Genomic DNA, 15,472 nt, shown 5'->3' on the forward strand with positions numbered 1-15,472 from the left:
TTTGTATTTGTACTTTTCATAAAAATGACACTGTGTATATTAGTTATTTTATTTTATTTATTTAGTTGTTGCGAGCTATAAGAGGTGGGTAAAAGGAGTTATCCATTAAAATACACAACTACAACTGTAAAGGTGCTAAAAGAAAAATAGAGGCACTCATTTTATTTCCATTTCGACAGCCACGTTTGTTTGTTTTTTACATTCGACAGAATGAACATTATTTCTTAGCACATTTGACAGTCCATTTTAATAAATAGCCAGATTGATATCTAGGCTACCTCAATTAAAAGAAGCCTACCTGTACGGCAGCTCATATGTTGGGTAACGAGGTAACGATTTCTAAAAGATATTAAAATACACGGCCTGTGAAGTCATCACTTATGTTAAAAGCAATCAAAATACACAACACATTTCTGGTTAAAACGTTTGTTTTGCTAAACAAAATCCCATCGAGGTCACAGAGTCCACTGTAACACCGGACCCAGCATCCGGGTGACAGCAGAGCGCAGACTCAATCCCCGCTGCAGTTCACTGCGTTTCCGTAGCCAGTTTGCTGTTTGCTACCCGCTGAGCCCAGACCGGGGAAACAGCTCACGGAAACGACTGATCCCGATCGAATAACGTCAAAGCTGGCAACATTTAATGGCGGATTAACACTGATATCGGAAAGGACTCGCTAAATCAATGTTCGTAACTCGGGTGCTTTTGGAGAGTGCGCTGGCAACACCCTCCGTAACATGTGAGATGTATAGCTACAGAAATATATTAACTGTGCGTTATTTCGGCTAACTAGCTAGCAGCTATCCCCCCTCTCTATCCAATTTATGGTAGCTCGCTTAATCTGTTTTCTCAACCGTCGAGTCTGTACCGGAGTAAAATGAAGAAGTTTAACATTAGAAAGGTGCTAGACGGCTTGACGGCGGCTTCTTCTTCCTCCTCCGCGCCTGCCCAGCCGGGTACTCCCAGGGAAAACGATGTTATCCAGGAGACTCTCCAGTCGGAGCATTTCCAGCTTTGCAAGGTGGGTTACGTTAATAGCAGCGTACATTAACGGACTGTTTCTGCACACTGACTGTCAGATGACAGCGGCGTGACTCTTATCAGCACTGTTCATTGGAATGAAAATGACACGAGCGTACGCACTTAAAACCAGAAATGTAGTCTATATAGTTATACAAGTACAAGTTATAACTGGACACATTAATAGGGAATTTATCTTGTTATTGACTGCCGTGCTTGGCTGTGCCCATGGTTGTACAGTATGCAGGCTGTCTGTCATAGCACCGTGGCTGTTTGCGTTGCACTGAATCGTCGCCTCAAGTCACCGTTTCTCCTCTTTAATGTAAGTTACCTAGCTAGCTAACCTAATCAGCTCTCGGCAGTTTGACTAAGAAGGGAAAGACCATTAAACAATAAGTTCACATTTCTTTCAAGTATATCTTAATACAACACTCGCATGCACATTGACAGCTGGCTGCCTCCCGTCCCCACTGGCGCGAAGAAGAACCCTTCATAAGGAGGACAAAATCCACATTGTGTCAAAATAAATTGGAGTTCAATCTGAGTTTGACAAATTAAGTGGATATCTTTCAGTGCTACAGTCCTTTTAGTATAACATTTCCTATTTGTGTTTTCTTTGACAATGGTGACTTGCTGAGGGAAGAGGGGCTTGGTACTAAAAAGACTTTGGTGGATACCTACTCGATTTGTCTTTTAGTTCAGCTATAACTTTTGCATGCATTTACACTGCAAAGGACTGTCAATTTGTCCCCCTTATCACTAACAGCTCTTGAGGGCCAGTGTAGACAGGAGGACTGATTACAGCAACCAACTCTTTCTGTAAACATGTTTTAAAGCAGACTAAAGAAAAGAAAAGTGAACCGCCCTATCCTTTTAAATCCTAGCCTCACTGGCCAACACACATGATTTTTCCCAAACTCATTTTTAATCACGCACGGTTTAATAATCTAGCCCGTTAGATCTGTCCTGGAAAGGCTTTGCCTGCGTGGATTGTGTTGCACATATTGGAGAGCCAGCCCACCTGCTCCTGCCCCGGCTGGGAGCAGCCCGGGTCAGGTCCCTAGGTTACAGGGCCAAGGTATTACCTGTTACGTAATACTGCTGCAAGCTGCACAGAGTATGAACGACTGGGGAAGGTTTGTAACGCGAAACAATTGAGTTATAGATGCCTGATGAGGATAACATTTTTGGTGGCTGGTGGACTGCAAGATCCTGGCAGTGAAGTGCACCCCAAGGCTGAAAATGTGAGCCTTAGGATGGATAAAATGAATTTATTACTGCTGTTTTACAGGACTGAGCCTGCACACATATCAGGCTGATATCAGAAACATATTCCAGTCCCAATTTGCACTAATGTTTATGCTTTATCTCATTTATTTGGATGAATAAGACTAATTTTCCACATTAAATGGATTACTTTTCTAGGAGATTATGGTAATGTTTTTTTGTTTTTTTCTCAAGTAAAGCCAGTTTGACTGTGTAGCAGATGATTGATTAGCTGACTCTAGGTCTTATATAAATTCTGCTCTTTCCTGCAGACTGTGCGCCATGGCTTCCCATATCAACCATCCTCAATGGCTTTTGACCCCGTCCAGAAAATCTTGGCCGTCGGGACTCAGAGTGGAGCTTTGAGGCTGTATCCTTCTTTTGTTTTTCCTTCCGAGAGCCACACAAGGAAAGTAAAGCTTGGATGATTCCAGTGAATTTTCAACATCCTCCACTCCCTTGTGCACACACACACACTCGCACAAACATTACAACACACACCAGACCAGACCCATGTGTAACTTCCTGACATCCTTTTTGCAAATGTCATATGACCAAGTCACTGTTCAGCATTTCACAAAGTCTGGGGAATTTATAGATTAAGTGACCTGTCTTTGCCTCCTGCCATCCAACAAAACAAAAATAAAAATCCAAGGCGCACCAAGCTAAGTGCAGAGCTCAGAGGTAGACACTAGCTAGGATGTGTTTCTGTGCAGCCAGCAACAGCAGCCTCCTTCTCCTGGAGCACCCAGGCTCATTAGTGGCATCTCTGCAGTAGCATGAACAGCTCCTCTGCCATATGCCGAGGAGCCAACCTCATCAACTGTGCTGCCCAGTCTGTGCCAGGATGTCACTTCATATGTGCTGTAAACACCACTGGACTTACACACACACACACGCACACGCGCGCGCGCGCACACACACACACACACACACAATGAAGCTTCTACAGTGCTATGTGGCCCCCTCGGGAAGCTGGGAGTCAGTTTTGTGTTTGTGTTTGTATTCAAGGATATAAATTTGTTTTTACAGCTAACAAAGCAACTTCCATGAGTCACAGCAACAAAACCGACCCTGGATTCCAGACTATTAAACACTGCAATGTGATATTCTGGTCATGTCCAGGTTATGCTGTTTACAACTTGCCTTCAGGGTTGGCCTACAGTATTCCTGTATATTCAGGTTTCCTTTTTGTGCTGATATCTTGCGTGTGAGGCCCATCTGCTTTATTGAGATTTTCATTCGTAGTGGCTCCGTCCGCGTCTTTATCCACTCTCCAGATTAAGAGAGCATTGTGTTTACAGGGTAACTCCCAGGGAGCACACACTGCTTCCATGTTGTCCTAATGTGCAAGGTGGAGCTGATGGGATTACTGTCATTCAGGCAATAGGTCCATTTATCAAAAGACAGGCTGTATCGATCCACCTCATTGCCCCCGTAGTTTGGAAACACTGCCACAGCTCAGTAGACATAAGCTCAATGACGTGTATACAAGCAATAAATGTCTGTTTTTACAAGATCTGTCTGTACCACAGTGTTTTAATCAGTGTGTTACTGTAGACCGTCCCCTGCTCCTTCTAATATACGTGCTTTTACATTTTGACCACTACAAAACAGAGCAGCTCTGCGTTTGTTGTTGGAGCCAAAGTAAAACGGCAATTCAAAATAGAATTTGACCCACGTGGCAATGGAGGCAGTAAATTTGTTGAACTTATGCACAGGGAAAAGTTCTAGTTTGTGCAAAATGGATGAAATATTTCACAACATTGTGTTTTTGTTCAAAGTACTCTTGCGGTTGACTTGTCATGCGAGAAGTCAGAAGCTTGTGTAGGTCAGCTTCCATTGCAGAAATACTGAAAACGATCAGCCCACTAGCCTGTAGCTTCCTCTTCTTTTGATTTCTACAATGCCGTAACCTAGACTTTAAGAAGGCTTTAAGGCTGCAAAGAACAGTTTGTCTTTCTTCATTCCTCAGCTCGCACGATTAAGATAACTTCCTGTCTTGATCATTATCAGGTGAATAGGCATGAAAACTGTCTGATGCTGAAATGCTGTGGTGAACCACGTTGGTTTACCCAAGAGGTTTCAAGAGGGTTGGGGTGTTGAAGTCGTGCTACCGGTATGATAAAAGTAAGTAAAAAGTGCAATGCAGTAATTTTCTCAAATATAAAGAACTCAAAAGACAGTAAATAGTAGTACAAATTCATAATAAATATTGCATGTGACACATGGAATGTAAAGCGGTTTTGACTAATCTGCAGATTATTTTCTATAAATCGTTTGATCTAAAATATTAGAAAAAACTATTTTACAATTTCCCCAAATTGGTCTGTTGATATAACCTGTTACGTCCAACCAATGGCCCAAAACCCAAGTTATTTATCAGTTTCATCTCTAAAGGAATGCTTTCACATAAAACTGCAAATCAGTTGAATCATCGCATGACCAAAACATGACAGGAGCAATTATCTGAACATTTGGTTTCCCTCCCATAGATATCATACTAAGTCACAGTTGACTGGTGTGACTCAGCTTCCTGTGTTCACACAATCCTAGAAGCATATGTTCTGCTGATAAAATAAAGCAAAGAAGGGAAAAGGGTTGTATAGTCTAAAACATTCTCAGTTGACATACCATGTAGTTTTTACCTGTGGCTTACATACATGATCATAGCAGTAGTATAATAGTTTTGATCATTTAGCGTGGAAGGAAACCAACAGAATGCTCTACTTGCTCACCACAGTGATACAATCTTAATTTCCTGCTAGTCTAGAAAGTTGCACCATTAAGCTACATTGCATCAGAATCCATTCAGACATCTGTACATGTCCATATATTGATAAGTTAATGCACACAGAAAAATAAACAGTAACAGCACCTTGAGTTACCAGTTACAAGGCTGTTGAAGTGATTCTACGTAATGTTAGATATATGAAAACACAGTGTTCCATATTAACATTTGTGCTCTTTAGACTACTGCTCTGTTCTCATTTATGCATGACCAGAGGCTATGAAACCGACTTAATGACTCTTCCTCCTCCATTGTGGACCTGTAGAGACATGCTATCCATTAATAATTCTGACAAATGTACAGAACGTCGGGGGCCAGGAGCTAAAACTGGACAGAAAGGTCACAGGTTGAATATGAGTTTAGTTGGCAACAGCCTTCGACTGGTGCCCGCTCAAAGTCTAAAAGTCTGTTTGCCTCCATCCTTCTGCACAAGTGATGCCCCACTGTTGAGCCTGTCCTGAAACCGTCTCCTGTAACCCCACCTTAGTTTGTTCAAGGCGCTGAGGGATTGTTTGATCACAGTTTGCTTAATCTTCTTCAGGCATTATGCTGTGTCAGCTCAAAACAGACTCAGGTAGTGCACACAACTGTCCGTGTTTGGAGCTTTTCTCCGGCATGATCGATTTCAATTCAGTTAAATTTTATTTATAGTATCAAATCATAACAAGAGTTATCTCAAGCCACTTTACAGATAGAGTAGGTCTAGACCACACTCTATAATTTACAAAGACCCAACAATTCCAGTAATTCCCCCAAGAGCAAGCATTTAGTGCGACAGTGGCGAAAAACTTCCTTTTAGGGAGAAACCTCGGGTGGTGAGGAAAATTTCCTTTTAGGGAGAAACCTCGGGTGGTGAGGAAAACTTCCTTTTAGGGAGAAACCTCGGATGGTGAGGAAAACTTCCTTTTAGGGAGAAACCTCGGATGGTGAGGAAAACTTCCTTTTAGGGAGAAACCTCGGATGGTGAGGAAAACTTCCTTTTAGGGAGAAACCTCGGATGGTGAGGAAAACTTCCTTTTAGGGAGAAACCTCGGATGGTGAGGAAAACTTCCTTTTACGGAGAAAACTCGGATGGTGAGGAAAACTTCCTTTTAGGGAGAAACCTCGGATGGTGAGGAAAACTTCCGTTTAGGGAGAAACCTCGGATGGTGAGGAAAACTTCCTTTTAGGGAGAAACCTCGGATGGTGAGGAAAACTTCCTTTTAGGGAGAAATCTCAGACAGACCCAGGCTCTTGGTAGGCGGGGTCTGACGTTGCTGGTTGGGGGTGTTTTTAGTTTTAGTTTAGTTTATTTAACAGGACAATGTGCAGTTACATTAAAAAGATGGCTGCACCAGATTTAGCATTATGCTACTTTCCATCTGTAGTCCTCCACAATTATGACATAACAGAGTTGAGTTCATGACAAAAACAATAAACATAACATGTTTATACAACAAGACAGTTAAGACATATATGGATATAAATAGACTATTTACACCGAAGGTGCAATACACAAATATACACAACAATGGAATAAAAAGCGTTAGTGAGAGCAGGTCTGATGTTCTAAAAGGAAGTATTTAACTGCCCGCGAGAAGCTTTTAAAATTTGAGATATTCTTTAAATTGTTAGGAAGCCCATTCCATTCTTTGACTGCTTTATAGGAAAAGGCTGATTGAGAAAAAACTGATTTTCTTTTGGGAACATTGCAATCACCCCTGGATACAGACCTCAAGGCTCTGTTTGTAAATTTAGAGCGTAGCTGTACATATGTTTTTAAAGGGGGAGGAGCGGCATCATTAAGAATTTTGTGAACCAAACGGATATTAGAATACCTGATCAAATTATCAAAGCTCAAAATACTGTACTTCTCCAGTATACTACAGTGGTGGTGCCGTCTAGGTTTTTTGTCTAGGATTTTCAAAGCTTGATTATGTAAAGATCTAAGAGGATTTAAAACAGTTTGTTTGGACAATACAATACAATATATGCGATAAAATCATTGCATTAAAATAAGATTTTGCTACTTCCAATGACAAAGAGCTTCTAATGTGCCTGAAGTTAGCAATATTAAATTTCAAAACACGACAAACCCTTTTAACATGTTTTTTAAAATCTAGTACAGGATCCAAGATCACTCCCAGGTATTTAACTTCTTCCACATTTTGGATCATATAACTATCCACATAAATATGTGGGAGTGGACTTTGAATTTTTTTATTTGAGAAATACATTGTTACCGTCTTCTCCGTATTCAACGTAAGGCACGACTTGTTCATCCATTCTGTTGCTTTACTCATTGCCTCAGATAGTTTAGCAACAACAATATTAACATTGTGGTGAACAGTGGCGATAATAGTCACAATAAAGATAATGGAACTATGACTAGACATAGTAGTTGTAGTAGTTCATGGCCTAGCAGGGCACTGCAGTGCGTTACAGGGTATAGCAGGACGTAGCAGGGCACTGCAGTGTGTTACAGGGTATAGCAGGGCACTGCAGGGCATAGCAGGGCACTGCAGTGTGTTACAGGGTATAGCAGGGCACTGCAGGGCATAGCAGGACGTAGCAGGGCACTGCAGGGCATAGCAGGACGTTACAGGGCATAGCAGGGCACTGCGGGGCATAGCAGGGCACTGCGGGGCATAGCAGGGCATAGCAGGGCGTAGCAGGGCACTGCAGGGCGTAGCAGGGCACTGTAGGGCATAGCAGGACGTTACAGGGTATAGCAGGGCACTGTAGGGCACTGCAGGGTATAGCAGGGCACTGCAGGGCATAGCAGGGCGTAGCAGGGCACTGCAGGGCATAGCAGGGTGTTACAGGGCACTGCAGGGCATAGCAGGACGATACAGGGTATAGCAGGGAGTAGCAGGGCACTGCAGGGCATAGCAGGGTGTTACAGGGTATAGCAGGGCATTGCGGGGTGTAGCAGGGCACTGCAGGGCGTTACAGGGTATAGCAGGGTGTAGCAGAACACTGCAGCGCATAGCATTTGGAAGTGTTTGTGGGATGCAGTACAGTCCTAGTGCCTACCTGGTGCTGCTCCACTGTGGCCACATTCTCCCTTTTGCCATACATGCAATCATTTCAGTTCCACTTTTAATTCACACACAGTTCATATTTAGGCCTGATATTGTCTGTTGCCTGATGGGTGGCCCGGCTGTTTTTGAAGACCCAGATTTAGCAGGCAGCAATTCTCTGACCTGAACTAAACAGTCTGATAGAGAGAGGTGAGGGTTAAGTTTATCATGCTGCCGTCATACTGGCTGACTCATGTGAAGAAATTAAGGCAGACGGGGCCCACTGATTTTATTTGTGACTCAATTGCTTGTTATGCTTCATGTTCTTGCCAGTGCCTGTTTAGGCATGCAAATGATGAATAAAAAAGCCAAATTATAGTTAGTTTAAAAAAAAAAAACAAAGAGCTTGGGAAACATTTTGTATACTTTTGTTATAAAAAAAAAAACACTTACTGAAGGCTGGAAATGATTTAAGAAAGTACTTATTCCAACACATTGTTCAACGTTACTGTATCATATAATCTACATTCTGTTTGACTGGGTCTTTTTGTCCAGTTTTCCTTGACTGAGCTGACATTTAGCTTTGGCCGTGCGGGTGTGGAGTGCTACTGTCAGCATGAGAGCGGTGCGGCAGTCATCCAGCTCCAGTTCCTGATCAACGAGGTTTGTTGTCATTACCTGTTCCTTGTTTGGTTTTCTCTCCACCTTCTCCTCACCCATTCACTACAGGTCTGTCCACTGTCTCCTGTATCTGTCACAGGCACTGGTGCTTATTCCATGTTTGTAGGCCATTAGTCTGGCATTGCCAGACCTTCCTCCACAGCGCTGCGGAGGAGGGTCTGGCTAGTCCACACAGCATTCCGGGACGGGAGAAAAACATGCTCTGTTTTATTGGCATTTCTTTAAAACCAATCACAATTGTCTTGGGTGGCGCCAGGCGCCGGATGGAGCCACGGTGCCTCTGCAAAATAGTCTCGGGAAGGAACTTGTTTTGGTGAAACTTGTACGTTTAAAACTTGTTTTAGTTGTGCAACAGAAAAGATTGGACAGGTAGTCTAGCTAGCTGTCTGGATTTACCCTGCAGAGATCTGAGAAAAGGTTACCATAGTGCTCATAAATCCACCGGAGTTTACAATTCCAACACAAAGAAAGCAGAAGGTGAAAAATGAGGGACATCCAGCGGAACCTCCAGCAGCCCCTGAACAATCTCATAAAATGAAATGTAGACTAGTAGGCAGTAGTGGAAGAAGTTTTTAGATCCTTTACTTATGTAAAAGTACTAACACCACTCTGTAAAACAGTCTCTTGTTACAAGTCCTGCATTGAAAATGGTACTTAAGTAAAAGTATATAAGTATCATCAGGAAAATGTACTTAAAGTATTAAAATTAAAAGTACTCAATGTAGAAAAATCCTCACATTTTAGAAATTGGAAATGATCCAAACAGTTCTGTCAATCAACTAGGTGTTTATTCTGTGAATCATTTCAGCAGGACTTGTAGGCTGTTATATTGGTGGATAGTTTAATTTATAATTAAATATATTTTATAAACTACATGTGTTTTGTGTGTACAAGTACCTCAAATTTGTACTTAAGTACAGTACTGGAGTGAACATATTTAGTTACGTTCCACCACTGCTATAGTTGTGTGAACTGTGCTTTAAGCCAACACTCTGATTAACCAGTATTGCTGGTCTACATAATGCCCTGATAATTGTGTACTTATGATAAAACCATATTAAACAGCCAGCACCCACCTGTTTCTGACCCTCCCCACAGGGGGCGCTAGTGAGTGCCTTAGCTGATGACAGCATCCACCTGTGGAACCTGAGGCAAAAAATCCCTGCGATCCTACATTCTCTCAAGTTCAACAGGGAGAGGTACAGTAACTCCTCCTTCTTTCTGCTTCTCTGTTTGCAGTGATGCTGCATCTGTCACTCTGTAAAGTGTGAGCACAATTTGGAAACAGTCCTCACAGCTGGCCACATGCTTCTCTGTGTATAATTAGCAGTGTTGTTGCCATCAGTCTTCGAAAAAATAAAATAACACGTCCGTGTCGTCTTGCAGTTCATGAGGTCAAGGTAAAAATACTCGTGACATTTCTGGGGAATTTTATCTGTGGCTGTGAAAGTTTTTCTACTCTAATCCATCCGTTGACCATTATTTGTTCGCCGTTTTCTTATTAAAGGTCCAATGTGTAGGAATTTCTCCAATCTAGCGTTGAGATCATATATAGCAATCGACTCTCTCGCACCACGCAGTTCAAAGTACGTATTACAGCTACGGTAGCCTTCACGCTTCAAAAAGCCGGTCACTTGCTCTTTTCAATATCCTTTTTCTTTTTCTGGGCGAAGAAGAAGACTCTTGTTCCTGAAATTTGGATTTTGAATATGTGTGGTCCTCAATGTTTTCCTTCTTCAAACTTGCCGGGGCCGGGAAGCTACGATACCCATTAGCAGCATTAGCAGCACCTGTGAGTTTATCATGTGACAGCGAAAACGTGAAAGGCGGAGCAGTATGTCCTGTATGTCCCTTACCGGCTAACGTATTTCAAGATGGCGCATGAATATGGAGCATCTACCCCAGTAAAATTCCAAGCCAAAAGGAATACTTGGAATTGATGGTGGAGGTAAATATTCATGAAAAAGGACAAGTTTGTGAATGGGTAACACAGATTTTGATAATGAACAACTAAACACGTTACACACTGGACCTTTTTAAAGTTTAAAATTTCAAACTTCAAAGTAGCCTCAATCTATATGTTTTTTTTATTGACAATGAATCAAATGACTGGGCGCAAAGTGTAAGGAGGAACCCACAGGGAATTATTACCCAACTCTTCAGTTGCCTCCTCAGTTCCTCAGAGCTTTTTTAGCTCACTGTTTTTGCTGTTGGCCTGCAGATTCTGCTCTCATCAGCCCTGTTTCCAGGAACAGCAGGCAGCTGTTCATGATGCTTTCATTTCTGAAAACTTTAGGTTAATAAATTTTTATAATATAGAAAGACAAGGCAAGAAAACATTTGTCATTCAAGTTTTTAGTAAAAAGAAATCGCATGAAATATGCCCTGGGAGGTCGTGTGTGTGTGTGTGTGTGTGTGTGTGTGTGTGTGTGTGTGTGTGTGTGTGTGTGTGTGTGTGTGTGTGTGTGTGTGTGTGTGTGTGTGTGTGTGTGTGTGTGTGTGTGTGTGTGTGTGTGTGTGTGTGTGTGTGTGTGTGTGTGTGTGTGTGTGTGTGTGTGTGTGTGTGTGTGTGTGTGTGTGCGCTCGCGCGCGCGCAGATAAACATTCAAGCACACTGAACAGTTAACAACCGCCCGGTCCATTTAACTCTGTAAATGTGGTGTAAGACTCAATGTTTCTTCCTACCACTTGAGAAAAGACGGCAGTGTTTACTCCGCTGTATCTCCCCATTGATCTATATTTAGTCTGGCTTCATTAGTGTGTCACAGAGCAAGGCCTTTGTAATTAAATCTTAGCCACTCGCTACTCCTTCCAGTAGGAGCAGCGTGATTAGGGACAACGGTGACTCTTTGTCGGGATCGAGTCATGAGATAATGAAAAGCCTGGTTGTGATGGATCCTGTTCTCCTCTTGCAGAATCACATACTGCCACCTGCCCTTCCAGAGCAAGTGGCTTTACATCGGCACAGAAAGAGGAAACATCCACATTGTCAACGTGGAGTCCTTCACTCTCTCAGGCTACGTCATCATGTGGAACAAAGCCATCGAACTGTGAGTCTGTTTTGCACAACTGTCTTTTTTTTTTTATTTCTTCTCCTTTACTCTCTGACCATTTGCGTATCTTCCTTGTGCAATTGTGTGAGTTGACACTCAACCAGGAAACTCTGAATTGCAAAGAAATGTGCTCGCAGATACAGCGTGTCCTGTAAGCTTAGAATACTGCAGCCCTGATCAGTGTGAGGGCGGTATGGAGGTGGTTAATTTGCCATGCCAGAACTTGCCGTTGAGACTTCTGGAGGTGTTTGCTGACTGATTTACCAGAACATCTGTTGAAGAAGAAGGAACATCAAGTGCCCACTTAATAACCCCATTGACTTACCCTGTGTCACCCACTCCCCCGTGTAAACACCCACTTTAAGGATCACAAGAATGTTACATCACATCCTGTGCATCGATAAATGTTGAACTGCATTCCCTGCAGGGTTCACAAAACACACTGAGTAGTAACTTTTAAATGTCTTGGTTATAATAGTAATAAAGTGCCCGATTCTGTGCATGAACTTGTGTGTGTTTGTGTGTGTGTGTGTGTGTGGCCTTGTTTAACTATATTCGTGGGGTCCAAAAACCAGGAGTCCAGTATACTTGTGGGGTCCCAACAGCTTTGTGGGGCCAAAATGCTGGACCCCACAAGTTTAAAGGGCTGTTTGAGTGTTAAGACTTGTTGTAGGATTAGTGATAGAATTAGGTTAGGGTAATGGTTAAGGTTAGGCATTTAGTTGTGAGGGTTAAGGTCAGGGTAAGGGGCTAGGGAATGCATTATGTCAATGACGGGTCCCCACAAAGATAGTGCCACAAATGTGTGTGCGTGCGCAACTGTGAGAATGATTAAAGAAAAGAGCCCTTGGCTGTGGTGTGAATATAATAATACATAATATCCAGTCATTTCCTCGTAGAAGAAGTTGTCCGATCTCTCATCGAAATGTCTTTTCAACGCACTTTTATTCGTAGTTCGTCATCCCTGCAAACTTGTGGATTGTCATTCTAGGTGTCCTGCAGTGGCCAGAAACAGCCTGTGTTCTTAATGATCATATTTAGTATTGTGATGGAAAGTGAGCCCACTTAAACTCATTATTGTTTCCTACCTACCCCTTCAGTCAGTTAAAATCTATGTGGGAGATATTACATTTAAATAGTTTTTTTCAAGACAGTGAAACATACCGCATACATATTTTGTGCTCATTATATATTCAAGCAGTCCTTTTATATTGATGGTGTATCATGTGATTACAGTCTGGAGTTCATATTGCAGTCCGTCCCTTCCTTTTATTCACTGCTACATCTCTGACTGTATCGACTCATCAGCAGCAATGAGATCATTAGCCACTGGAGCCAGACCACATTCAGAGGCAGCAACACTTTCTTTAGGCCAGGCCTACGCTTCCTCAGTGCCCCTTGCTCGGTTGCCACGGTGATGCTGTCTCCACACACTATAATCTCTCATAGACCCTCATGTGACCCTGCTCTCTCTCTCTCTCTCTCTCTCTCTCTCTCTCTCTCTCTCTCTCTCTCTCTCCCTCTATTTGTCTCTCATATGTCATGTCTCTCTCTCCTGTGCACTGATGCACATTTTCATCTCATATCCTTGCTCTGTTTCTTTGTGCACAACCAAAGATCTGGCTTTTGTTCTTCTTTTTTTTTTTTTTACTTTTGCATGTCTTCCTAATTGCCTTCATATCTTTCTCTCCCTCTAAAAGCTAGACCGTACATTTCAGACACCATTTATCAGATATATTTTACTTTAATTAAAGGTATAGTGGAGGATTTTCTTTTTCCGGGTGGATCATCAAGACTATTGGTCCTCCTAGTTGTCAATCATTCTGGTGATATGTATACGTAAGGCCGTCGTACGTGCACGTCCCTAGCTTTCAGGTGTATATGTGTGGTGAGCTTGAGCTACGGTTTCAGCCATTCATTGAGGCTCGCCGTTCTCACCGTGTTTTTTCAAAATGTCTGAGGGTCGCAAGAGAAAAAGTGTCTACGAATTGTAAGACAAGAAGAGAAAGACCTCTGAAGAAAGAAACAAGACTAGAGTGTTTTTGGGAGAATATTTCACACGCTGGCGTGCGCTAAAAGCACAGGTTGGGCTTCCCACTGATGCCTCAGTTGCAAAGTTTCTACTCGACAGGTAAAGTTTGGCATGCTATTTGGAGAAATCCATTTAAAATCACTGCTAGTAAAAGTTGATGTAAGCTATGATTAGCGATGCTAGCCGTGGCACAAGTCACGCACCACACACACACACGGTAAACATCTCAATTTGTGAAAAAGTGCAAATCTTCTTTTGGAAAGTAGGCTTGTATGAGCCATGCCGACAGCAATTTGTAAACCGTGCACTCTCGTGCACACGTTTAATAGGTGTTCCTTTTCGGGAGCAGGTAGAGTGTTGCGCATGTGCATTTTTTCAAAAAGTAGAGAGCGCGGTTCTTTTCTAAAATTCGGGAAAATCCTCCACTATACCTTTTTAACTGTACATCATGTCAATCTGCAGAACACAAATATTCTTGAATTTACACACACTCTCTCTGTCTTCTTGTTTTTCTTCTGTCCCTAAAACTTGCACAGATCCACCAAAACACACCCAGGTCCTGTTGTGCACATCAGTGATAACCCCATGGATGAAGGAAAGGTAACTGATAGTTGACCACTGCATAGCCTGTGGAACGGAAATAACTTTTTACCCTAAAAACCTCAAACAAAACTGCGCCTTTTTTTGCTGTTTTTTTTGGTGGTGTACTTTTCTTTTTTTCCGTGGGGATAACTGCTGCAGCGCAGACGACACAATGTCAATACAGCTTGTGCAGCAACAATGTAGAATGATAGCAAAACATTTTACAGCTATTTAAAATGTCAATGGTAAACTTCAGGTTTCTGTCTCAAAATCAGAGAGAAAAGGTGTCTTGCGAGACTAATCGTTTACAGATAACCTTCCACAATGTTACACAGACTAAATCCTGGCAGAAGAGATGGAGATACTGAGAGATACAGTGGCTTCAGTAGTCTTCTAAGTGAGGGATGTAGCAATGACCATAAGCATGCCCTATAGTGTTCATAAAATACTTTTTAATTTGTCAAATGCCCATTAATGACTGAATGCAACAGGTGGATGCTGCTTATTTGAATGTTTTTGAAAGATATTTTTATGTTATTTACTTGAGCATCTGCTTTTAATATCACATTTAATATCACAAAGTATTTATAAATCAATAATTGTTTAATAATGGGGTCTGCCTCTATACTATCAGCTGGTCTGAGAAAGGTGAAAATGTACATAGTAAGGCCGATTACACACTGGCTGGTTTTTGCTAGAAATAGAACCGACGCCTATTTTTCACGCAACACACAAGTGTGTTGGAACCGTTTCCAGGCAAAATAGAATAGGAAAAGATGTTTATATGTCATTTAGACACAAATACATTTAATAAATGACATAGTGATGTTTGAAAGTCTCTAGGTTTTGACATAAATGCAGATATAAATTTGATTTTCTAAAATTGCACCTGTCAATACAGAACGAAATATTCTGTAGCCTATTTTGCTGTCAATACTGCCGACGTTGTCTTTGCTGTAATCAAATCAGTATATATTTATTTATATACATGGTATTTCAATTTATCAATGGGAGACCTCCAGGTGTACAGACAAGACTAGCAGCA

At 42.0% G+C, this 15,472-nt stretch overlaps 1 protein-coding gene across 3 annotated transcripts in view; it reads left to right on the plus strand.

The window, feature by feature from the left end:
• Window positions 1-515: 515 nt before the first annotated feature.
• Window positions 516-15,472, plus strand: part of stxbp5b (syntaxin binding protein 5b (tomosyn)) — a 37,087-nt gene continuing 22,130 nt past the window's right edge. For all 3 annotated transcript variants that reach the window (XM_028565595.1, XM_028565596.1, XM_028565597.1), the window contains exons 1-6: window positions 516-1,021; window positions 2,559-2,656; window positions 8,661-8,742; window positions 9,859-9,959; window positions 11,676-11,810; window positions 14,382-14,445. In XM_028565595.1, coding sequence (XP_028421396.1) covers window positions 878-1,021; window positions 2,559-2,656; window positions 8,661-8,742; window positions 9,859-9,959; window positions 11,676-11,810; window positions 14,382-14,445 — 624 coding nt within the window. In that variant the 5' untranslated portion in view covers window positions 516-877. The remainder of the gene's footprint in view (window positions 1,022-2,558; window positions 2,657-8,660; window positions 8,743-9,858; window positions 9,960-11,675; window positions 11,811-14,381; window positions 14,446-15,472) is intronic.

This window comes from Perca flavescens, chromosome 20, assembly GCF_004354835.1.
Source record: "Perca flavescens isolate YP-PL-M2 chromosome 20, PFLA_1.0, whole genome shotgun sequence".
NCBI classification, from domain to species: domain Eukaryota; kingdom Metazoa; phylum Chordata; class Actinopteri; order Perciformes; family Percidae; genus Perca; species Perca flavescens.